This window comes from Cinclus cinclus, chromosome 3, assembly GCF_963662255.1.
Source record: "Cinclus cinclus chromosome 3, bCinCin1.1, whole genome shotgun sequence".
Taxonomy (NCBI): domain Eukaryota; kingdom Metazoa; phylum Chordata; class Aves; order Passeriformes; family Cinclidae; genus Cinclus; species Cinclus cinclus.
In genome coordinates, this window is record NC_085048.1 from 71,101,433 (window position 1) to 71,126,318 (window position 24,886).

At 41.2% G+C, this 24,886-nt stretch overlaps 1 protein-coding gene across 1 annotated transcript in view; it reads right to left on the reverse strand.

Annotated features, from left to right (window-relative positions):
• Positions 1-7,296: 7,296 nt before the first annotated feature.
• PGBD5 (piggyBac transposable element derived 5) overlaps positions 7,297-24,886 on the reverse strand; it is a 59,858-nt gene continuing 42,268 nt past the window's right edge. Inside the window, exons 5-8 of the mRNA XM_062489141.1 lie at positions 21,737-21,919; positions 14,910-15,105; positions 8,959-9,064; positions 7,297-7,492 (exon numbers count right to left, since the gene is read on the reverse strand). Coding sequence (XP_062345125.1) covers positions 7,297-7,492; positions 8,959-9,064; positions 14,910-15,105; positions 21,737-21,919 — 681 coding nt within the window. The remainder of the gene's footprint in view (positions 7,493-8,958; positions 9,065-14,909; positions 15,106-21,736; positions 21,920-24,886) is intronic.

Below are 24,886 nucleotides of genomic sequence, written 5' to 3' on the forward strand. Positions count from 1 at the left end.
AAAAAAATTTAATTTGCAGTGTATACTTTACCTCTGTAATTTATGCTTTCAACAGATATATTTAGAATTATAAAGAATATGGAGCTTTGCAACAGAACCGCAGTTGCTGATGGTGTGAGCACAGCCCCTGGTCTTGAAAGCACTCAGCCAGCTAAGGCCCATCTTCACCTTTGGAACTGTCACTGCATTTGATGGAATGTAAGTTGCACACATTGAAAAGCAAATGAAAACAAAATGTCGAAGGGGAGACTCCTTCTCCAGAATCCCCATTGTTCCTCTTTCTACTGTGGTTCTTCCACAGTCTGTAGCTTCCATGCTGTGCTGACATGCAGCAGTGCTGTGACTCCAAGGCTGATGACTACTGAACTTCATGTACAGTCTGAGGAAAGGCATGGGGTGAGGCCAGGGATGTAGGGAGCTAAAGCAGGGTTTGTGTTACTAAATCAGCTGTGCAGACTGGTTATGTTAAACATCAGCCTTTTCTTTTAATTCAAAGGCAGCAGGAGAGGGGGATATACATGCTGGAATGATGATAGTTAGAAGGGATCACCTGGCTTTTCTCCCTTCATGTGCCCATCCTCTGAACTCTCCTCTGCCTTCTCAAACCCACTGTTGCCCTTGAACTCCTCCCTGTGTCAGACCATGCTGATTAGCCTCACCTTTACAGGATCAGATTAATCGCTGGCATAAACCTGAGTTTTATTATCTCTGACATCACCCTCAGACCATGGGATCAAGCTATTTTTTTATTTCAGTACTGAAATTCCAGGCAAGGATTTGGTTTATATCTAGAAGAAAAATCCAGGTTGCAAAATAAATCCCAGGGACCTGCAAACTGTTTTTCATCAAATGAGCAACTATGTTTCATAGAGACATGCAAATTGTTCAGCAGTCATGTTTTGCAAATGCCTTGACACAGATTACTTGAGAACAAGACCACAAAGTTACTTTGACACAAGTGGGTTGGGGTTCTGGACAGCTGAACCTAGTGCACTGTGTTTTGCTTTTCAATTTCTAGGCTTTTTGGGGGAAACAAGTAGAAATAAGTAAAAATGCTCTGAAGGCCAGAGCACACTGTAAATACTTGAAGCGTGAAAGCATTGGCCAGAGCGTTTATTTTAGAAACAGAGTTGCCAGGGCTGGGAGAAAAATTGGTATTTTCTCTTTCCTAGAAAAACTTCTGAGACCAGCCTGATTGTGAAGTCTGCTTGTCCAAGGAGCTTGGATTGCAAACTGTGGTCTTGTTTCTCCCCAGCTTTTTTTCCCATCGGCACATCATGGTCCTACAGCAGAGCATGGCAGTCCTCTCCCACTGGGATCCTCACCCAGGCCCCCAGGCATCCAAGGTTGCTCAGATACAGCAAATGATGCTTTCGTGGGTAAGGTTTTTGCACTGCACATCACGTGGACCACCCTGACATCCAATACAAGCAATCATTATTTCAAAAGAGTGATACAAAAGGGATTTACCACTTAAGGCTTTTTTGTGATACCTAACAGCTGTTCACCAAACCTATCAGGGTGAAAGGGCTTCAAAAAACAGAGAAAAACACAAAGAAAATCCCCAGACTCTGTCAAAGGTCTCTATAGGACAGCAATGCAGAGCTGAGGAATATTAACAGCCATTCCAGTTGTAGCAGTGGGTGTGGTGCTGCTGAAACCTCTTTGGGGTCCATCCAAACCTGCTGGGGCAGCACTAATGGGGCAAAGCAGACAACACCTTCACAGTGATTGCAATCAGAACAGCCTGCGCAAGCAATACCCTGTTTCATCTGAGATCTGCAAAAGAGCAGAAAGGACCAGCAAAGCAAAGCTACAGAAGTAAACTGGAGGGCCAACTCTGTGTTGGCAACTCTTCCAGACTGACCAAGAACCTGCAGGATGCTTTGGATTGTGTTCTAAATGCAAGGAATGAGGGACACAAAGGAAAGTGTGGGGCAGGAAGCTTCTCCAGGGCTAGATTTCCAGAGAGACAAAGCTTTCACTCAAAAGAAGAGGAAGAGATCCTTTTTACAAAGCACAGCTGTTCTCAACTCTTCCCCAACAGTGAGGTGGTGATACAGAGGTGCTTCGAGTTCATGATGTTTCTGGAAACAAAGGTAAGTTTAGGAAGAATTGTGACAAGAATGAGTATATAACAAGTAGCACTGATGACAAGCTTACTTTTGAGTAGATGATGTGATGTGTTGGTGCAAGTATCCTAGTTAACAGCAGGCCAAATATATACCTGTTTTGAGCTTAGAGTTCCTTGCCCTTGTGAAACCGTGAACAGGCCTTTGACACTTCAGTGTTTTTCTCAGCCAGACTGAGATGAGCTCGTTTTACAACCAATCTTACATCTATCTGAGCATGAAGAAAGTGCCATGGCAAATTCAGTAACAGAGTAGGATGGAAGACTTCATATTCCATCTAAGCCTCAGTGACTTAACTCAGTAATTATTTGTCTGAATTTCACAGTTTACTGGACTATTGCAGAGCTGCCCATTTTCTATTTATCTCTTCTAAGTTCCTCTAGGCTTGTTGGGCTCCTACATTTTATCAAATTTTCTCTTACCTTCAGTGCAATTTGGTTTTGACTCATGCCAGCCTGTATAAAGGAACGTGTGCTAAGTCCTATAGCCCTTACTTAGGGAAAAATGGTATTTGGCATACTTTCATTTCTAGTTTGGAAAAGTGCTTTTGAACAAGAACCAAGTCACTGAAAACACAGAACATAGCCCTAATCAGCAGGAGTGCAAACTCCACTTAACAGTTTCATCACCCCCCCTTGTCTGTGCTGTGCCTTGGTATCTGGTAGGAAAGGAGAAGCTTTGGAAAGCTAATGAAGTCTCACAGTGCTGAGGTTGTTACAGCACTTTGCAATCCTTGCTTGGAAAGTATCAGAGATGCAAAGAATTATCAGAGCAGCATAATTCCCCCCTCATCAGTGGAATCAGCTCTAGCATGAGGGGGACTAAGGTATGGAAGAATGAGATCCTGGAGGCTTCTTTCACTACTCACCAGCTCAAGACTTCTAAATAACTGTTGGAAAGAAAACAACGTATTTGGGGGAAAAAAAAGGCCATAAATACATCTGGAGGTAAAGAACAGGAATGCTGTTTTTGAGTTGCGAAATTCAATTTTCTCTAGGAATTACCTGAAGAAAACACAGTTGTACTTCCGTAAGTTATGATTCCTGAACTACTTGTATATAGAAGGGTTGGGAATAGAGAATAGAAACAAAAAATGAAGATGAGATTTCTTTAAATTGTGCCTTATTGTCAAATGTACAGATGGGCTGAAATAAAAAGTGGCAGAATTCCTGCAAGCCCTTGAAGCATTTTTCAGCTGAGACAACAGTGGAAACCACTTCCCAGTGGCTTTCAAGCTCTGTCAAGTGTGGTATTACACACCGGGAAAAGAAATGTTTTCCAAGAATGGATCATGGCACGACAGACATTTCCTGAAAGTGCTGTGCATAGAAGGTGGTTGGGATGTCCAACTGACAGTCTCGGTTCTTTGAAACAAAGTTTGCATACCGTGAACAAGTAATTACCGGTTTTTAGAAGTACAGGTCAGTGAAAATTCAATTCAGCAGGACAGAAAGGAGCTGTGCTGTGCTCCCTTCACTACTTCAGTGTCAAGCTTCTTTTTTTCCTGAAGAAATTGAGAGACATTCCTCTGTGACCTGGTCAGCATTTTGACTGCATTTCCCCTACTGCTGAGTTCTCAGATCTCTTACCCAGATTGTCTTAAGGCTACAAACAACCCAAAGTATAATTTCACAAGCTATTCACAGTTAGACACACACGCACTATAATGAGCATCCTTGCACTACTTTGAGGCTTTCCCCCCATTTAATTATGAAGAAGCTTTAATGTTACAAGCAGGTGAACCAAATCTGAGTAAGCCAGTTTGCATTAAAGGAAATAATCCTACACAGGCTGAGGTGCATTTGACGAACTTTAGCCTTTTAAAAATTATCCTAAGTCTTCCTTAATTACTTTGCCTTGGTTGTAGTAACAGAAAAAGTGCAAGATGCTTTTTCAAGAAGGAGAAATCTTAACTTTCTCCAACCCTATCCACTTCCAGTCAATAAAAGGAAAAGATGAGAAGGAAGAGTTATCTGTAGATATAGACTATACTTTGGTGGCTTTTGCTTGTTGGCTTTGAGAGCCAAAATTCAGGTATTTCGTACATACAAATATATATAAATATTTTTGTCACTTATGGAATATTTGTGCATGATAAGTACAACGGTTACAAATGATGAGGGGTGGTTAAGGCTAAGAAAATGAAATTCATTGCAAAGCTATAATTTTGTCTTAATTTTTCTCCTTTACAAAGGAGACTAAAGCATCTTCCCTGTAATAGTCAGCCACTGTGTAATCCCCCTTTAACACCAATTCTAGGGAAAACTACTCAGGACCCAGTCCCTGAGGCAAAATGATAGGATCTCATCATTTGAGCTCAAGTAATCCATATAATTAAATGCATACATTGGTGAAAAATTAAATATTCCAAGGCCTCAGGCCTACTGTCATCTAAAAGAGAAAAGGCATTTTCTGTATGGGATGGCCTGGATCCAGGCCTTTGAGCATACATAGTTATGTAACTATTGGCCAAGGACTCCAGATTTATCCCAAGGGCCTACAACATAGCTGGAGAGTGGTCTGCCTACTCTTCAGAAATGCCAGGTGGCTCCAAGGTAGTCTTGGAAACCATCCCATGTCTGCTGGGGGCATGGGTATCCTTGGGGTATCACATACCCCAGCATGGCATGGGAGTATAAGGAAGCAGCTACTGTTCATTTAAGTCATCCCATCAGAAAAAGTCCGGCCCAACTTTTCCTCACTGCCCCAGTTTTAACCACCATATAAATTTATGGGATATCCTGAGCAGTAGCTACACTTCCTGATCCAATATAGGCTGGCATTGCCTGAAGCAGGGAGCAATAAGAACACTCTGTGAAATTTCCTGAAAAATAAAGAAAAATGTAGGTTTATATTGCTGAACATTTATTTTTCATGCTTCAGGCTAGCTGCTGTCTCCCTTTGCAGACCTACAAGATTGACAAAAAACAGCTATCAAACACACTCAGTCTGAAGAGGGGTGGTCTCAGTTTTCTGCAGAGCCAAGAAACTTTGAATTCATCCTTGGGTTCCTGTGCAGCGTGGTATTGTCAAGGGCTAGAGTGGTACAAACCCACACCCTTCTTTTGTGGTTAGAAGGCCTCAGTGCACAAAGTTTTCTCCTTTCTCCCATGTTTCCTGCGTGGAGACCTTGTGGACTGAGAAATGAAAAGGATGCTTAGGAATCCTGCTGCTGTTCATTGTGCAGCTGGCAGGCAGAGCAGGATGTGTGGGACAGGCTCCAGGCTGTAGCACAAGCAGAACCACCATGGAGGTGGCCATCCCCTTCTGTCCTTGGAACCAGGTGAGATCTGCCTCTAGGTCTATGCCAAACAGTAAGACTTCGGTGGAAACAGAAAGGTGTCAGTGCAAGGATACTCCATGGGCTAGTAATTAATTTCCTAGCTCCTGCTGGATTCTTCCTCTGCTATTATTTACATGCTATGCATTTGCACATCACAGAATGATGAAATCTGAGGAGTTTCTAAATTTATATTGGTTACCCTCTATTACTTCTTGTCATACAGATACATGTAACCTGGAAAGAGCTACACTGATAAATCAATCATTCACTCCATTCCTCTTGAATCAACTCAAGTCATTCTTTGGAAATATCCTAAGACCCCGTTCAGGCGTGGAGTCCTGTAATCAACATAGTTTTCTGCCCTGTAAGTCAATGCAATTCTGTTTGTGCCCATCACTGCTAACCTTCAGAATACAAAGTTTTTTGATGATTGAGTTGTGGACTGAAATCAATAAAGTGTAGAGGGCAGGGTAGTACTTCCCACCAGTACCGATTCCCTCATTTCAATCATACCTCTGTCTCTCGGCATTGCTTTCTGAAACTCCAGTGGCTTTCAAATTCCACAAGCACCAAAACATGGCCTTGGCCACCAGCTCACGGTGATGCTCGTCTCCTCTACAGTGTCACTCAGAACAGAAGAACTCTTTGGGCTTGCTCTGTTTTAGCAAGGTTTAAGGTTGGCTGCAACTGGACTTCTTTCCTTTTCTAAGACACAATGCTACGCTATTTTGCTAAACATGTAATCTGCTTAATTACAACTACTGTGACAAGCCCTGAACTCTACCAAAAAGAATTCCTACAGAACACCCCACAGTGATAATGGGAAACACTTGGCTATTAGTGACTTTTTTTTTCTGCCAACTGTGTGCCAAACAAAATTCTAAAGTGGACCAAAAACGTCTTGACAGTTAGTAAAGAAAAAGCAAGAAATTCTTGTTCTTAAAACTTTAACAGTCCTTTACATTAGCTTTTTAAGCAACATTTAAGATACAGTTGAAATCAAGAAAAAATATAGTTGATATATTTTGATTTCTCACCTGTACACTGACCGTGGCAGTTAAGATGTGAGGCAGTATTACTTACTGGTTTACTCATTGTTAATACTTACAGTATTAATCACTGTTTGTGTATAAAATGTTTCATCCTGGTTAAAAAAGAAAATCAATGTACTGTATTTTCCATTTTAAATTCACTTATGTACTTGGTTCCTCCTAATTTTCCTATGTTCTAACTGAGATCAAATTGTCTTATGTTACATTAATAAAAACAAAGGCGGGGGGGGAAAAAAAAGCACAGAAAGAAAAAAATCATGACTGGTCCTCAGTTCCTGGCTGCCTGCCTGTGAAGGTGGTGTTTGTCAGGATGCCTGCTGCAGTGTTCCTGTGCAGGGCTGCTCCGCCTGTCTCACCGGAGCACAGCAGTGATGCCCCACGGGATGGCAGCCACGCTCAGCCACAGCCTCACAGGGCTTGTCCTGGAATCTAGTAACTCCAAGGAAAGCATAGAGTTTCCTGTAGTACCTGTCTAGGACTGCTGAGCTGTGCCAGCTTCTGACAAGCTCTTGGCCCAAGAGGAACTTTACAAGATGACCCCATTCAATAAATAGCATTGAGATGATGGTTAATTTAAGTCTGTTTTGGGTGTACAGATTCCCACAGGGCATTCACATATGCAATATTGTGTCAGCTTTTCCAGTGGCACTTTCTGCACGACATGTTTACATCCAGCTGATACTAGGAACAAAGTTTGCACCTCTCTAGTGGCATCACTTGCCATTTTTAGATGACAGCACTGGTGGTGTCACAAGTTCCTTGCTTTGCCGTTCCAGGTGTGTTATCTTCTGCTTTCCCTCCAGCCCTTGCCTACGCCAAGAGCAAAGCATCAATGGGTGGGTGAGGTGTCCTCCAAGCCCAGAAGCTCCTTTACAAGTCTTTCACCAAACTGTGCACGGCTGTACCTTGTCACATGGTAGGCCTCTGACATTTTGTAGAGGATGTAGGCATTATTTATAGCGATGCTGATGGCAAACCAGAACACTTGTTGCCAGGTCTTGTTTGGTTTGTGAGAAATGAAATACCTAAAAGCCAAGAAAGGAGGGAAAAACACTGTTCAGCCAAGTAATTGCATCTGGGATGAAAGAAATCACCCCAGACAAAGATCCTGCAGTCCTAAGGGAAAAGCAGACATGGGACTTAATGCCTGGTTCAAGTATTATTTAAAGAAATTTTTTACAATCCATTTAACAGACATAAACAGCAAATTTGCACCATTTTTGAGATTTGGGGTAGTGTGCAAAAGAATAGACCTCCTTGCTCTCAGAAGCAAACTTCAGCAACACTCTCATCTCTGTATCACTTCAAGTAAATAAGAGTACTGATAAACATTCCTTGAGCTCACCCATGACAAATATCCTTGTGATGGGAGATGTAGGTCTGAATCCCTTCAATTTGTAACTAAAAAAAAGCCTCAGTCACATTACATTACAGTTTTGGGAAGCTTGCTGATGCTTCCCCTCAGGTTTATTGTGTGTGAAGAATGATTGCTGCTGCTGCTGTCAACAGTAGGTGGGAGGATGTGGGGGTGGAGTGAGAGCGTACACTGCTGGTAGGTGGACCACAAGGCAGAACTAGAAAGGACTGACATCTTTATATTTAGGTTCTGACTAATTCTAGGATTGCCAGAATATTCTCTCTTCAGTCATAAGATTTCCAATTCTCCCATTTTCCTACTTCCATTTTTTTAGTAACCATTTAAATCTACTACCCCAGCTCTTTTCCGCATTGATTTCTTCAGATCAGATTCCCAACATCGTTCTCCAGTGACTCCTCCTCTTTCATATATCATGCAGAATTCTTGCTGCCTTGCCCAGAACTGGCTTGAAAAAATCTGTGCTGCTTTTTCTCGCCTCTCAATTTCTAGTTCCTGAAATCTTCTGTACCTCATTGCTATTCCCACAGCCAAGGTTCACTACTGCTATTCTTACTCACTTCTGTTTCTCCCTGCTACGTTAAGAGCTAACACTGAGGACCCCAACTGGAATTCAGAAGCCAAAAGTTCTACATTCTGCTCTCTCATCATGTAGATCAGCTTTACATGCATAACTGAATGTCTTTTTTCTTCTGGCTCCAGGCAATGCAGATATCACCAGGACAGATTATCAACTAAACACCATCTACTGCTAGAGGTGGAGAGCTGAGCTAGCCTGAGAGACTTGTGGGGCTGGTAGACCTAGTCTGCTGGCTCATCCTCCCATCACTTCTTAAAAGTAATTTCTAAGACTTAAAGGACCTGTGTCTCAAAATTTCTCTTTTTTTTTTTTTTTTTACTGATGGATGGGTAGATAGAGCCAAACCAATACCAGCAATGTAGCTCTTGCTTTGTGCAGAGCCAGCATCTGATTTTTGATTTAAACAGAAGTTCTCTCAGAGTCAGTGAAAGCAGAATTGGGCCCTCAGATGCAGCTCAACATGAACAACTCAAACATTGCAGCAACAGAGAAGGTGTAAAAGAAGTACACACAAACATGCTTATCCTCTTACTTACTTGCTGTATTTATCATCATATTTGCAGATGTAGCTAAGGTGAGCAGCAAAGGCTTCAACTGCCAGTGGGCATGGAATTTCTCCACTTTTTCTCTTAATTATAACTCCTGCATCAATTAGAAACACAACAGTTTTAAATTGACATTGTAATTCTAGCAATTGAAAAATATGGTTTTTATATATGGCTTATAAAATAAGTGTTATTGACAGTTTTCCCCCTAAAGCCATAAAATTATCTGTAACAGATGCTAATTTGATTTCTTTTCCCATAGGCAGTACATTGAACAAGTGGAAGGGGAAGAAGAGGGATCATTTTTCAGTTGGAAATGAAAAGACGTTAGACACAAACATCTTTGCCATATATTCAAAAGAACCCACACACTCCTGTAGTCCCACAGCAGCCCCCTACAGACAATATTAGTCTCTCCTTTTTTTGGATCACAAGAAATTATGGTCAGCTCTAGAGCAGTGACTTGGTGTTATATGCTTTGAATTCTGGAGGTCCCAGATTAGTCCCTTGAAATTAAATCCTTTGCTTCTCTCCACCCATGGGGGCCAAGAGCAACATAACCTTCTCTTCACTGGGTGCCAATTGACACGGAGAAGAAAATGCAGTAAGAAGGAGCCAACTGGCTGAACTCAGTGAACACAGAAGTGAAGCTGGTGGGTGACTGCAGTCTCTTTGAAATGAAAAGCAGCCTAGCTCCTGCTGTTGGAGCCAGAGCTCAGAAATACCTGTAGGGTCCTCAGGGAGAGCACACATTTCTCTGCCTGCAAGTGCTGCTTCCTGTCCTGCCTGGTCAGCTGGCTTGGTAACTCAGCTCATCATGGGGTACGGCCATTCTGCCTACTGCAGAAATTTGTGGAAAGGCAACAGACATCACCCTGCAGCCTTCTACCTTTGCACAGACAGGTACTAGAGCAGGTTACTCCAGAAACAGGCCCTGTTCCCTCATGTGGTCTATCTTTGACCTGGCCTTACCCAACACTACAGCAGTATTTCTAAGTCCAATGCCCTCCTAAGAAACTCCACTAGCTCTTCTCTGATTTATTGCTCCTATCCTTCTTCCCCCTTCCTGGGGAAAACTCCCAGTAGGACGGAAGGGTGGGTAAAACAACCTTAGAGCACAGGAGTCTGCTCCCTAATTTTTGACCTTATGCCCACACAGGGTATTGAGCATCACTTACTCCATGGCTACAGCACACTGCCTAGAGCAGCTCCCTTCTCTCAGGAACAACACCATTTTCTCCAGGACTAGAGCAGCACAGGCATGGCTGAATCCTTTCTCAGCATTGTTTCAGTACAGGTACAATCACTGGCTTTCTTTTTTCTCAAGCTTTCAAGAAAAGTTTCTTCGCCTTCCTTCTGCCAACCCTTTTACAATCAGCCCCTTAAATGCTCCTCACGTTTTGATTACAGACTTCACCATTTCATTCCTCCAGCTGGAAGTCTCATTCTATCCATTATCTCTGTCAAGCCCCCTGTGCTGTTCTAGCTGGCAGGCTCTATTTTGAAGCTAGTATTGCAACACATATTAAATGTCACGTTACAGCTGAGCCATGCAGAAATTTATTTGGGATGTTTAAAGTCTGATTTTTCAAGAGTCCAAAATTATACTAGCTCTGAATTGTTCAATACACTCTCCTTTCACCTCTGCCTCCTCAAGCTGGGTGTAAATGTAGCCCAAGGAGCAGGGGGAGAAACCGATCAAACAGAATTTTTTTTTTGTTACATTCACGTAATTATTATAGTGTGGTTTTGATTCTTTTAATAAGTCCTACACATATCTTGCCAGCATGAGGTAAAAAGAACTGGTACACCACCAGCCTGCTGCATTAGCACTGCAAAATCACTTGCCATCTCATCAGGGTAGGTCAGGGAAGGGTAAGTATGTTCCTGGTACAAGTGTTATACAAAAAAAAAATAAAATCACCTTCTTTCTCCTCTTGCTCTCTTTATTCCCCTTCTCTTCGGAGGGTTATTTCCTTTGCAATTTGCTCATAAATATTCGCAGTCTTCAAAAGAATGTATTGCAATGGCAGAACCATATACTCCCTTATCACTTTCTCTTATATTCCCCATAACATTCCTCTGTTTTGAGAATATACATATCTTTATAGGCTTACTATTTTTAGCCTCTCCTAGGCTTGTTTTGTAGCCATAGCCCACCTTCCCAGGAAGACATCTGCCAGAGCTGGGTCATTCCTAGCTGCAGGTCTCTGTGGCACATGGTCCCGAGCCAGCTGACTCATCGGCACATCCGATAAGACGTTTCCCCTCCTGGTCCTCCCCCAGCACTGCTGTGTTCCCATCCCTGGCAGCACTCCAGGGAACACACCACCTGCACTGCAGCCACAGTGTGCCTTTGCTTCCATGCTGGTAAGGGTGCCGATTGCCAGCCTCCATCCTGGCACCACAGAGAGGCATCAGCTTTTGGGTTTAGGGTTCTTTTAACCATTTTTTTCTTTTTGATTAAAATTTTTAAGCTGTATGATTGTGAAGCAAAACTTGGGAAATACTACCTCAAATGAAACAAGCCAAAAGGTTTACATATATTTTTTTCCTCAAAACACTAGTCTTAGGCCTATCTAGAATTACGCTTTTTAAAAAATTGGAGTCCCACTAACACCAGCACTTGCATCCATCTTGTCAAACCCCGAGATTTCATAACAATATGGAAGAAGGGGCATTGCATGATCCAAGTGCTATCTGGCTTTTTAATCAGGACTTTGATTCCTTACAGTTATTTATTGGAATTGTTGGCATTCAGCATTGTACAAGGCCTATTGATTGAGGTCTTCCCATGCCCAATCTCACTATACTTGGACACAACCTCCTGACTGTAGTCTCACAAAGGACACATGGAAATGATAAATTGAAACCCTGAGCTTATCCATTCTGAAACATGTTTTTTAACATTATACTTCTTCCCCAGATTTTCCAATTCTAGGCCAATCTCACAAGATTATTTTTTTCAGGAAACTAGATTGTCACCTGTCACTCCAGCTTCTCCTGGAGTAAGAACCACACAGAAACTCATACAACTGCTTAATACAATTGTGATGGCTCCACAACATCTCCCATTTTCTCACAAGTCATTTATGAGATGCTAACATGCCATCTGCAGCTCTTTATTCCTTGCATATGTGGCCCAAGCTTTGTTTTTTACACTTAGTTATTGACTGTTTAGCTTTTAAGTAGAGCTAGCTGGTGAAGAACACCTGTGGAAGTTCTTCTCCCAAAGAAGCTACTTAAAAAAATCTTGGGTTCAACAGTTTTTTGCTGAAAATGTTATTCTGGTCATCATACTGTGCAGCAAGTGAGGTTGCTGCCTGCTCCGTCCTGCTACATATGAAAGGTAAAAATATTGCAATTATTTTTAGAATACAATAATGGAGATGCTGGGGAAGTGGGCAGCAGATCTAGAGCGAAAAACCTAAATGCAGCCTTGTCCCACAGATGGGGAGATTTGGGCCAGCGCACAGATGACCTGCTTTAGAATAAGGTACTGTTTTAATCTCTGGGGGTCCTAATCTCTTTTGAATTCTCACTTCTTCTGTAATAAAAGCACAAGGAAAAAAAATTAAAGCTTAAGAGCAATTAAAAATCTGGCAAGATTTTGCTCTAGGCAGAAACTATATACTTGATATCAGAGTAAGCAGGCTATGTTTGCAAGACCGAAGGAATTACATTTATCAAGTATCTGAGATGATGTATTGTGACATGCTGGTTTAAAACATTCATAATAAATAACCTGCTGCATCTAAGAATAGTATTCACAGATCTGCTCTGACAAGTGTACTGCCCTCCTGGTGCCTTTGGCTTGGGTGGGATGTGCACTCCTCGTACGAACAAGATTTACCTTCTTGACTTTTCTTTAAATTGCAAGAAATAGTAGTTATTAGCTATGTCCACCTCTTTTCTCATCCTAAGTGGTCTGTTGACCATCTCTTGCCTTCTGTTTTTAAGGTTTTCTCTACATGGCCTCCTCCAGCCCACGCACATTTACACCCAGCCAAGTGCAAACACACACTGTGCATCACCAGATAATCCCACTGGCACCAGTCTCTGTTCAACTATCCTGTGCGGGTTTTAACTACCTCCTCTTCCCTGTAACATGTGCTGAGCATGACTGTGCTACAAGCCTGTCTCAAGGAGCACAGATTTCTCCTCTTCCTCCTCTATATTTACATGCCCTAGCTGAGACTGGTGGTCCAGCTTCTCTCGAGTTGGTTTAAACTATCTTTGCTGCACTGACTTCAGTGATGCCAAATCAGAGGCAAGCAATCTGGTCTCTTGCCTTCCCATTGAGCTTCCATCTGTTCCCATGTCCCTGCTAGAGACTCTTTGCCCAGCATCACTCTTCAAAAAGCCAGTCTCTGTTTTCTGTTCTGATTCACAGTGAACTATGTCAACTGTCCCGGACAGCATTTGGTGAGCAACGAGTTGGGAAAGCCTCGTCCATCATACACAAAGGTCATAATCATAAATACCACACACACACCACCTACAATCCCATCTATTGGGCCAAAACAGACCCAAGGTCAATCACAAGCACAACAGCTCACACCTCCATGTGCTGCTTATAAAGGATGCTGCCAGCACAGTCTGCTTTTGCTCCTCTTTTTAACAGGGCAGTTAAAACTGATGTTTACAAACAGAGTATTTTCCTAATATTTGTGAATTATAACCAACTGCTCCATGCTAGTCTACAAAAAACAAGTAGTAGTTTGTAGCAATAACTCTTGTCCAGTTAGTGCTGCTGAATAATCTAAATCCAGAAAAAAACACGAGGACAACAGCACAAATCCTGATGGTGAGAGCCCCTCATGGGGAGCCATGTTGCTCCAGAGACTGGCTTCAGCAGGGTCTCCAAGTATCATACTTACTTCACATACATATTTTCAGATTTGTGCTCAGACATCAGTCTATTTGAATCACCAAGTCCTCGCTCTGCTGGGGTGCCCAGCACAATTCCTCAGGATCAGCCACACTTTGCTAAGGCAAAGAGCCTTCTGGCAAGGCACTGAACAACACACTAAGTCAGCTTTCTCAGTTTACCATACGGTAATTCTAGGCCTTAGCTTTGCTTCTGTAATCTGTACACACATGTGAGAGTTGCTTGGGATTCAGAAAATGAATGTAGAAGATGCCTCTGAATGGGTGGCTTTATATTTAAATGTTTATGTTATACTCATTTGTCTCTGGCAATTATACATAAATATGAATCAGAAAAATTGTAAGAAACTGAAATAACATTCTCACTGAAAAACTAATTTCAAGAAGTGAGTTAGTCATTGCATTTTATAGACGTTTCCAAATGTTCTTAAAACCATCTTATATTCTCAAAAAAGGAAAATATTTCAGTAGCAAGAAGCTCGCTGTAATTATTTGAACTATCCAAATGATCTGTTTCCGTTTCTTTTCATTGACTGCCAAAACAAGTTTAACATACAGCAGGAAACCTTAATCATATCTACTTCTGGCAAAAAAGATACTTGTTTGTGACTAAGTTTTTACAAGATAAGAAAAATTAATTGTAGGATTTGCTTGGAGTTCAAAGTACATGACGACATTTATTAATTTTTCTGTAGCAGTAATCCTACAAGATGCTTTGCAAATGGGGCCAATAACATCTTACGTAGTAATCATCTTCCTTTTTCTAACTATCAGCAAAGATATAATCTTTATACCTGAAAGGATAGTGCCTCCACCAGCTCAGAAAAGAAGGCTGTATTAGCATTAGGCTTTTTAACCTTTGTATGGGAAAGAAAGAATAACCGTATGAAGACAAAAAGGGAAGTAATCATTACAGCTACTGTTTATTTAGGATGTATGATCAGTAACAATCAGGCTCTTTGTTCAAGCTTATTATCAGTCTCAGTGACTCACTTTGGCTTGTGACATAAAGCATGTACACTTTTGAGATGAGAAGCAGGAGTATTGCTTACCTTGTTGAACTGGAGAATAGGCGTTGGTCAGAAAACGAAAGTGCCCTTTATTGTACCAGCAAATCAATGACATGTTTCCCTTCATCCTTATTCTGTACTGTCCTCTGGACTGTGGAGTTGCAGAATTGTTCAGCATGGATGGAGGTAGGCCTGTGCAGTCACTCTTCCTGGTGCTCAGCAACCCACAGCAGTAAATCTCTGCATGTGAACAAACACATTTCTCTATCAGCCATTGCATGGACCCAGAGAGCAAAACCAGCAGAGTAAGCCTGAAGGACCTGCGAAAGAACTTGTCCTATAACCTTTTAGTCCAACAGATATGTCAGCCAACTGGTTTTCTTCTGTAATAACAAAGATTTGTGTCCTGCAGACAAGTGCAGGAAGCCTGATCTCCTGTTGAAATATACTGACATCTCCTGCATTGTCATGATGAAACAACAGGAAAAATAATTCAGGGTATTTTCCTAGCTGTAACACCTATAATCTGTGTTTAACATTACAGCATGTTTAAAATTGGTCTCAAAAATCCCCCATTGGTGATATGTATTATGGGACAAATCAGAATTTATGATCCAAGAGAGTCTTGGATGTTTAACTAAAAGAATAAATTTTGGAGGGAGCAGGGAGGTGGGGAAAGCTATAGCATCTCAGATGTTAACTGAAATAAATTCTCCTACATGACTCCTATGATGCTTTTAGTCACAATAGTTTAATCTACTGCTTCACTGTGCTGCCACATTCTTGATTTTTAGCTCAATACTCCTTGCACCTGCATCATCTGCTTTGCTAAGGAAATGCTGCTTAAGCAGCTGAAAACCACTGAAACCACTGTTTGATTTAAAAAAAATGCAAATGCCAGGAGGATGGAGAAGGTGGGAATACAAGTTCAGTGAAAACTGATTTTAGGGTACTAAAGCAAGCAGTGATCTAGTCCTGCACAGACACTAGAGGCCCTTGCAGGAGACACAGTCTGTTGCTCACAGTTTCTTGGCCTTTTCATATGGGAAATAGGCAATGAATAAAATCTAACACCACAAAATGCATCTCAATACAGACAGGTGAGCACAAACAAGGTTTGAAAACAACATCAATAACAATGCTTGAATTTTTCATTAGGCTCTGAAATACTAACAGCCTGTTTCCTTTAGTCTAAGAGAAGCAGATCTTCTCGATCAAATTTTTCCCTGACTCAAAGAAATCTTGGATGGAAATTTCCATGTTCTGTCTCAGTTTTGTGTTAACCCATTTGAGTGGAAAAAACCAGTGGGAATGGAAGCAGGTGACATCTGTGCACATCTTGTGGTGGTGTAAAGCTCATCTGTCAGCTAAGTCTGCTTGATCAAATTTTTCATCATGCTGAATTTTGCATGATATCCTTACAGTGAATATGCAAAGTCAGAATGCAGTGTCTGGCTTCCCCTAAACATGTTACCTCTGTTCCTGGATTTCTATTTACGTGGCTCTTTTGCCTCTGTCTTTCTGGAGGCACCTAAGCTCTTCAGTGCAGGTGCAGCCTTTGTCCTTGGTTCATATGATGACTGGCATGCTGAACATCCACTCGACAGTTCACAGACTCTACAGGAATACTAATGAATTAACTGCATACATTGGTCCAGTTGCTGTGGGCAGATCTACAAGGAGCTACAGCTCTTCCATTAGAAATTTAAGCCACTGATGAGATAAGGTCAACCAACACAGCAATGGGAAAACTTCATGCTCAAGGGAGAAACCTGCACTCCACCGGTAATTCCTAATGAATGAATTAGTCCCTGGAAATCCGTAAGTTCCTTCCACAAAAGAAATTGAGAAAAGCCTGATGACAACAGGCTTACAGTCATTATAGAGAGAACTGCACCTTCAGTGGAAGGCTGATTTTTTATTTTTCTTTTTAAAACTTCTTCTGTTGCTAAGAGATACCCAAACAGTGTAGGTATTTACCTGCAGACTTAGCCATTAACATAGCAAACATTTATAAAGCTTTTTTCTAGCCAATATTAAGATCTTCCTACTTTGATAACAATCAAACCTGAGAAGAATTTCCTTAGCTGCCCAGAGTTTATTATTCATTGAAATGAGATACTTTTTCCATGAGGCTGTAATGGAATAAAACCAAGCTAATAACTACATTGTTGTGCTAGAGCTTGAAAACAGCAACAGCCATCTCTGAGATCCCATACTAATTAGTTGTAGCCTTTCATTTTATTGTAGCAATAAGCCAGCAGAAAACTTCCAGCAGATGTTCCACTCCTCATGCAGAATAATGGGAACCATTTTCTCTCTTTGGAACACATCCTGTAGCCTTCCTGCTGTACAGCCTAAAAAAGTGCAGAACTTCTGCAGATTTACTAGCATATCTCATCATGGATGAAACCCTTAATATACTGTAGAGGTTTTTAATGCCACCCAGTTACTATAGCAATAGAAGCAATAAAAATTACACCGATCTGGCTCAATTAAGTTTTTTTGTTTAATTAAATCAGATTCACAACAGGTGTTTGCTGCACACACAGGAGTCACTGGAAACAGGTTATGCTCTGGTCTTCTTAAACTGTAGGTGCAATATAAATGAATACACCTAAGATAGTTTAGCAAAGAAGAATAAATGTGGTTTAGTCACTCAAAACTCATTCCCAGAGTCTCCAGCCTCCAGAGAGCTTGTGCTGAAGCCTGTTCCACCACACCTTCACTAGTACAGTTCACAAAGGCCACCAGGCTCGAGCTAATTCAGGCAAAAATACACATTCTGCAATCATTTATTCTGCATGCAACACTAGGTCAAGTCAGAGCTAGGAAACCAGGGAGGGGCTGCTGTGGGGACCAGAAGTGAGTTTGCTTTAGTCCACATTCTGGAGCTGCAGGATCCTGCAAACCCTATGGGAATGTCATAGTCAACCAGGCCGGCAGCTCTTGCACCTTTGCTAGCACCAGCTCCTCTGGAAAACAGAGCCAGCTGCTCCTGCTGGTTCAGAACATGGAGAAAGAACTTTCAGAGATCGATGTTTAAGGGAAGCATGGAACACGGGGCTTTAGGAGGATTTTGTCCTCTCTAAAGGACAATACTAATCCTTAGAGAGGGAAAAAGGAATGTGACTATGAATGAATGTCACAGCAAAGAGCAGTGACAGCTGTCTGCTCACAGAACAGAGAATCTGGGGCATTTCAGTGCAGGTTTCCAGTTCTATTCAGAGGCCAATGAAAGAAATTCTTTGTATGTCCCCTGAAAAATAAAAGAGGTCTATTCAGCATTTTGATTTTGAAAAAGATCAAAGTGTTCTATCCTATTTTCTGAGGTTTTCTCAGTTCTTGCTACCTTCACATAGGTCTTAGAATTATGTTCACTGACATCCCTTTATATTACAAGGCACACAACTGTCTACTGTGGCACAGTGAAGGTGCTACACCACAGGCTCTCAATAGAGAGCATTACTGTCTTTAACAATAATGCATGTGTGGGCTAGGGTGAGGAAAAGTGAATAACAGTTAAGATTTGACAATTTTTTTCATAGGATCACAGGATCCTATGGATTAAAGAATAGTTCAGGCTGAAAAACAGCTCAGGATTTCTCTAGTCCCACCCCCTGACAGAGATGGGTGAACTCTGTGGCCATTCAGGGCTTTATCTTGGCTGGGCTTGTAAACTTCCAAGGACAGAGACTGCACAACCTGTCTGGGGCATCCTGCTTCACTGCCCTCAGGAAAAATCCTGCATCTAGTCTTAGCATCTTTTGTTTCAGCCTAAATCTGTTGGTTTTTGTCCTTCCACAATGCACCACTGTAAAGAGCCTCCACCTCATGATAGGGTAGCATAAGGCTGCTGTTGCATCCCCACAAAGCCCCTTCTCAACCTGAACAAGAACATTTCCTTCCCCATAGCAGAGTATATTTGTATAGAGTATTCTTATACTGGGGGCATGTTCTCTAAAACTGTAGGAGGCAATAATCCCTTGATCTACAGGCTATACTCCTGTTAACACAGCCTGGGACAGTGTTGACCAGCTTGGTGCCAGGGCATGCTGCTGACCTAGGTTCAGCATGCTGGTTACCAAGACCCCAAATCCTTTCCGTCAAGAATTTTGAAAGGAAATAATAGAGTTTTAGTGGGTGACTTTCCAGATTGTCCAGAATTTACTTTAGTTGCCTTAAAACTTTCATGTTCCTGCGAAGTTTATGGCTTCCAAGCATGAACTTATTTAAATCTTTCCCTATTACTCTGTTGATAGTCATGAAACCCCCAAACAAAATAAAGTAGCTGAGATCAATACTAATTTTTTTTTTGTTTTGGCTCTCAGTGGGATCTTTCTACCACTGGTCCTGCTCTAGCCCAGAAACCGAATCTTCTTAAACAAAAAAAAAAAAAATTTATCAGTTTAAGAATGGGGGTCTTGAATTGTCATGAGCACTTCAGCATAGAAGCTTTTCAACAGGCTCTCATGACACTTTCTGGTCACAGTGTTACTCTACTCAGGTTTAGCTGAAGTCACACACCAAAAAACCCCCAACACTGACTTAATTGCTGAAGGAGACTCTGTGGTAGATCAGGAGAGATCTCTGTGTCCAGTCCAGGCTTCTTTGCTTGACTCTCCCCAAATGTACTGCTAATGCAGCAGGATCCCAGCAGGTGCTGGCAATACACAATCTGCTTTGCAGCAGAGTCAATAAACACCATCTCCTCCAAGGCTCTTACTGACTTCACCACAGCTTGACATCTCAAGCATCTCACCTCTCCCAGTGTCTCACAGTCCTTCCAGCTCAACACTCCCTTACAAAACCTCTGAGCTAGCCCCTAGCAGCTCATAGCAAATGCAGACAATCCCACTAACTTATTAAACAGAAACACTTTTCTCCCCATGATCTTCTTTATGTAGGAGTGCCATGCTGTATTGCAAAATCAATAAACCTGCTCTCTTAGTGTCCACCCCCCACCCACCTCATAGCTTCACCCCTAGGAAGGTGATAGTGTGTACCAGATCTGAAATTTAATTTTGGAGGCAGCTGTCAGAGATTATAAAGTCTCATGAAGCTGTACAACAAATCATGAACCAAAATGAAATCTCAGTATTACATTAGCATATTTGATCAGATAGTAAGTCAAAATTACATGTTTTAAAAAGATATTACTGAATTTGTTACCTGATAGAAACCATTAATTTGAATTATCTGTGCAGTGTAAAGCCTATGAATAATTCAACTCTGTGAACAATTTGAATTATCTGCAAGTAATAAACACTCAGCTGGTTTAGTAGCCATGTATCTTTTACACTAGGGTTACTGGTGAAAATGAATCATGCCAGATCATCTTTATCCTTCTCTAGCTGAGCATAAAGGATGAACTCAGTCAAGCTGTCAGTCTTTACAATTAAACCTTAACATTTCATCTCAGGTACAAAGAGTATGTGTGTTATCCTCTGCACTTTTTTTTAAATTAATGTTTTGCATCATTGGTTTGGTACTCTTAAAAATGTAATGCTTACAAGCAGCTAAGAAAAGCCTTCTAACAAAGATAGGTCTCTGCTCAGATGAAAAACTCCAGTGCACTATAAATATGTTCTACTCCTTTCTTATTTGGCTGTTCGCAGCGTTTGGGAAACCATGGCTCTTTTATGAGGTATGCAGATATTCCATTGCAGCCAGTGAGCTTCCAGCTTGCCTAAATTAATGTAGGAACAAAGTCCTGCATGGAGCTCAACAGATGCATCCCTCAGTGCCAGCACAGTCTGTAGTGCTAAACTACAGCACTGGTGCAGCTCACTGATGTTCTCAATTTAAATGAGAATTAACACATTGTCTCAATTCCCAGACTTTTCCCCTGCTTTTGGCCATGTTTCATTAATATAATGGTTTGCATGGGTTTAATTTTCTGCAATGACAATAGAACCCCAACTTGGACAGCAGTGGTGTCAGCAAATGGCCTTTTAGCTGTGATGCTGTGATGCATGATGGCAGCCTCCAGGCTCATTGCTGGGAAGGATTTACACTATGCATCACATCACTCTGAAAGGCTGTGCTGAGGAATGAGACCAGAGTGACATGAAATGACTTTAAAATAACAGGCAAGAGTGCAGGATCCTGTAATTGCAGGGGAGCCGCAAGTCCTCAGCACTGCTGAAAGCAAAGCAACACGTGGCTTTTTCCATGCTCAAAGTGAGGGGGCATTTGACAGAAAGGATGACCTGGGAATTGCTCTTTGCAGTAGCAAGAGACTTGCTTGGGAGAGCTGTACCAATGGACATTCCACTGACAAGTGTGTTTTTGCTTATGCAGTTTTACTGCGCTTTCAAAACTAAAATATGTGCTATCAAAGTATGTTGATACTAGCAAAAATCCTCCAAAACACAAAAAACCAAACTTTTCTAGAGCTTTTGCAAATGCATAAAATGTCCTCTAGAGAAAGCACATCTTTAACAGATATTAAACCGAAAAAGACTTCTAAGGCACATCTCTAGGGATTCATCCTATCCTTCGTCTTTCACAACAGGAATAGAAAAATCATGGGTAGATAGGAAATTCTTTGCAAAGCACCCCAGGTCACACAGGAGATTTGACCTCACATTTCTAAGTAAAAGAACAAAAGCAAACACTTTAAATAACCTTATTAAAATTGTTTTTACATCCTCATTTTGAATACTTAAAAAGGAAGATTTAAAGAGCAATTTAGAAAGTCTTCTGCGTAGTTCTTTCTCATAAAAGAGAAGTTTTCTTAGAGATGAACAACCTATTTATACAAGGAATTGAAATACCAGTGAAGACTTTTGGAAATTATTTTTAATTCAGTGGCATGAAGCCCCTAGATCTGTCACCATTAAAACCCAATGAGTCATCCAATACGCACCTTGCTTCTCAAATTCTTCAAAGAGATTCAGGCTGGTAATGCTTGGGCCTGTGAAGATGATGTAGTTCTTCCCAGAGGCGTTTTGACAAAGGCTTTTGGCCACCATGCTGTGAAGCTGTGGTTTGTTCTTCAAAGCATCCAACCCATCAGCACCACTCCCTTCTTTGAGATGGACATAAATCTTAAATGAGAAATGGTAAGAAAAGTCAGAAGGTTATAAAGAATCCAGAGGGAGCACATGAAATTCCCAACACACCTGCACAGTTCAACTTGAGACAAGCTGAGAAGGTAGCAGACACTTGTTATAATGGCTAATTAAAGTCCCTCTCAAGGGCCTGTTGCTTTTAAACCAATTCAGGTTAGCTGGCACAGCTACTGATAAATACAGCATCCTTCACCTCACTTCTGAGGCTCCTGTCACTGTTGTGCAGTTTGAAGATTTTTTGCTTGGCAGGGAAAGACTCCAGTCATAACGGGGATTGCATGTTATACTCAATCTGCATAGGCTTCATTGCTGCCAGCAAAAGGAGAGCATGGGAACTTTAGTTTCAAGAAAAGCCAGTGTAAGATGACCAGAAGGAAATGGCTCATTACCTTCATTGCATTAATATTCAGATTTATTTCCTGCTTTCAGTAACCATCAGGCTGTGACACAAGTGTGTATGCACCTACATAAATGAGCAAAATGCACACCCAACCAGCCAGAACACCCTCATCAAACTCTCCAGGCACAGTGCTAACATTCAGGAGAAATTGTGCAACCCTTCGTTTGTATGCAAGCCTTCTATTTTATTTCACTGACAGTATTTTAGAAGCATAACTTTTACTCCAGTTCAACACTTAATAAAGCCAACTGGGCATCCAATCTTCATATTGTTCTAAGAGCTAGCAGAAATAACCTGCTGGAAAGAGAAATACGAAGAAGCAAACACTGCACTCTGTTGCTTAAACACTACTGTAATACCATGGAACTTGCAAAGATTTAAATACACAAACAAATGCAAATTTTCAGAAAAATTTGCCCAGGCCTGTGCATGTGACTTTAGCTCTGAAATACTCAAATCTTTTATGAATTACAGAAAATTTTACCTGTCAAAGAAAAAGCTGAAACTTGTTCAGTATTCAGGGGCAGGGAAAAGTAATTTTGCCTTAGTTTTTGGAGTGATATATCCACAACAGCTTCATTAAATTTGTTTAAGAATTCAACCATGCAAAACATGCAGCATTACTTTTCTGTATAGTTTATTTCTCTTACTAACAGACACTGTTACAAATGAAAATTCATAGCAATCCTCAGAGAACAAAAATGCTCATGTTTGCACTAGTGCTCCCAGTAATTTGAAACTCAGTGATGTTAGAGAAGAACAAAATTCAATTAAACAGCCACTCCGTATTTTAGATGGTGCATCTCCCAGCACTAGTATACTGTGTAATATTCCCTAGCAATTCATGCATCATGGAAGAGACCTCAACAGGATGTTTTATATATGAAATTTCTGGGAAATTAGACATAATTTGTATTTTGAAGGAACTGACCTACTGAAAACAAAGTTGGTGCAAAGACAAATACATGCTAATTCCAAAAAGTAGAGTGTATGAGTGAAGTCTTAAATACATGATTTATCTTTAAAAAAAAAAATTCTCTTTAAAAAAAAAAAAACAAAACCTTTTATTGATAGAAACAACTCCCAGATGAGGACAAAGGCAGCAATTCTGATCCTGCTCCATTTGTTTTTGATAGCTGTCAAATTTGTGCTTTCTCCAGTTTTAAGACTGAGGACTAGCTAATTATGATAAGTCATTTAGGTTATTAATCAGGGCTCCAGAGAGCCAGTGAAATGGATTCAAAGAATAGATTGTTCCAAATTTACAGTAAAGGTATTTCAAGATTATTGGCAACAAAATTAAGATCAGGTTAACTAATATGTCAGCTCAGAGACCACACATCAAACCCTCAAAATCTACAGTGAGTGCAGTGGAGGCAGAATATGCAGACAGATTAGTTTTGACCTCAGATTAGCAGATGAGATTAAAACAAAGCAGCAATCTCTCTAAGTCTATAAAAGCGTCTTACACCTTACCTCCCCATATCCAGTAAATCTTAGAGGCTCTCCTGCTCCATGCTTGCTCCGTGTTCCTTGTAGAGTGCTGCCTCTCCAAGGGACAGTACTCTGGTGTGCCAGCTGGTCCCTCACTGGGCTGGTTTGTGTCTGCAAGCAGCTCCTTTAAAAAGCATGCCCACCATGCAACTGGCCACTGAGGTACCACTATTTTCATATGAAGCTGCTACACACTTCACAGGTTTTGTTAGCAGAATTCCCTGAGCATCTGGCTGTGAATCTTAACCCTTCTCGCTGTTGACTTCACCAGTGCCCTTAACTCAAATGTCCATACCCACTGCTGAACCTTTCCTCCTCCTCCTCTAATGTTAAATATTTTTACTCCTTGGGCACTTCCTTACTTATCCAACAACAGCCCATTTTTGGTACAGTATTTCTTGTTTTGGAGAAGGATCATTCAAAACTTTATCATGCCCAGCTTTATTGGGATGATGGGTGACAGCAGCACAGTGTTGGAAGGCATAAAGGCTGCTGTGAAAGTGTCTGTGTACAGATAACTGGCAAATGCATAGCTTCAAATATCTTTGCAAATGCCTGGGATCCCATATGGCCTTTATTTTCCCTCATCCAGCTTATTTCATTCTACCTCAACCCATTAAGATCCTACCAACTGAAGCCCACAGCATTCCCTGCCCTTCTGTATTGCATTAGAAGTGTTACTTAAGAGTCATGAATCTGCAGAAAAAGCACCAGTTGCAAAGAAATTGGCTGTTAGACCTTCATAGGCACAGTCAGAAACTATTCCCCCCAAATGTTTGTTAAACCATTCACTAGATCTTCTGGTTTGTCCTGGGACATTAGAATTTTGTGTTCTTTCCATGTGCACCAACATCAAAATATCATCAGAAGTACAGGCTCAACTGTTGCTGGATAAGAGGTGGGAGCTGCTGACAGCAAACATCCTCTGCTTCTGTGCAGGACAGCCCAAGCAGTGCTTCTTGAATATCTGCAGAGATCTCTTTCACTGTCTGTCTTTTCTAATGGCTACTGATACATTTGATCTACAGCACCAATTGGGATAACCTGCA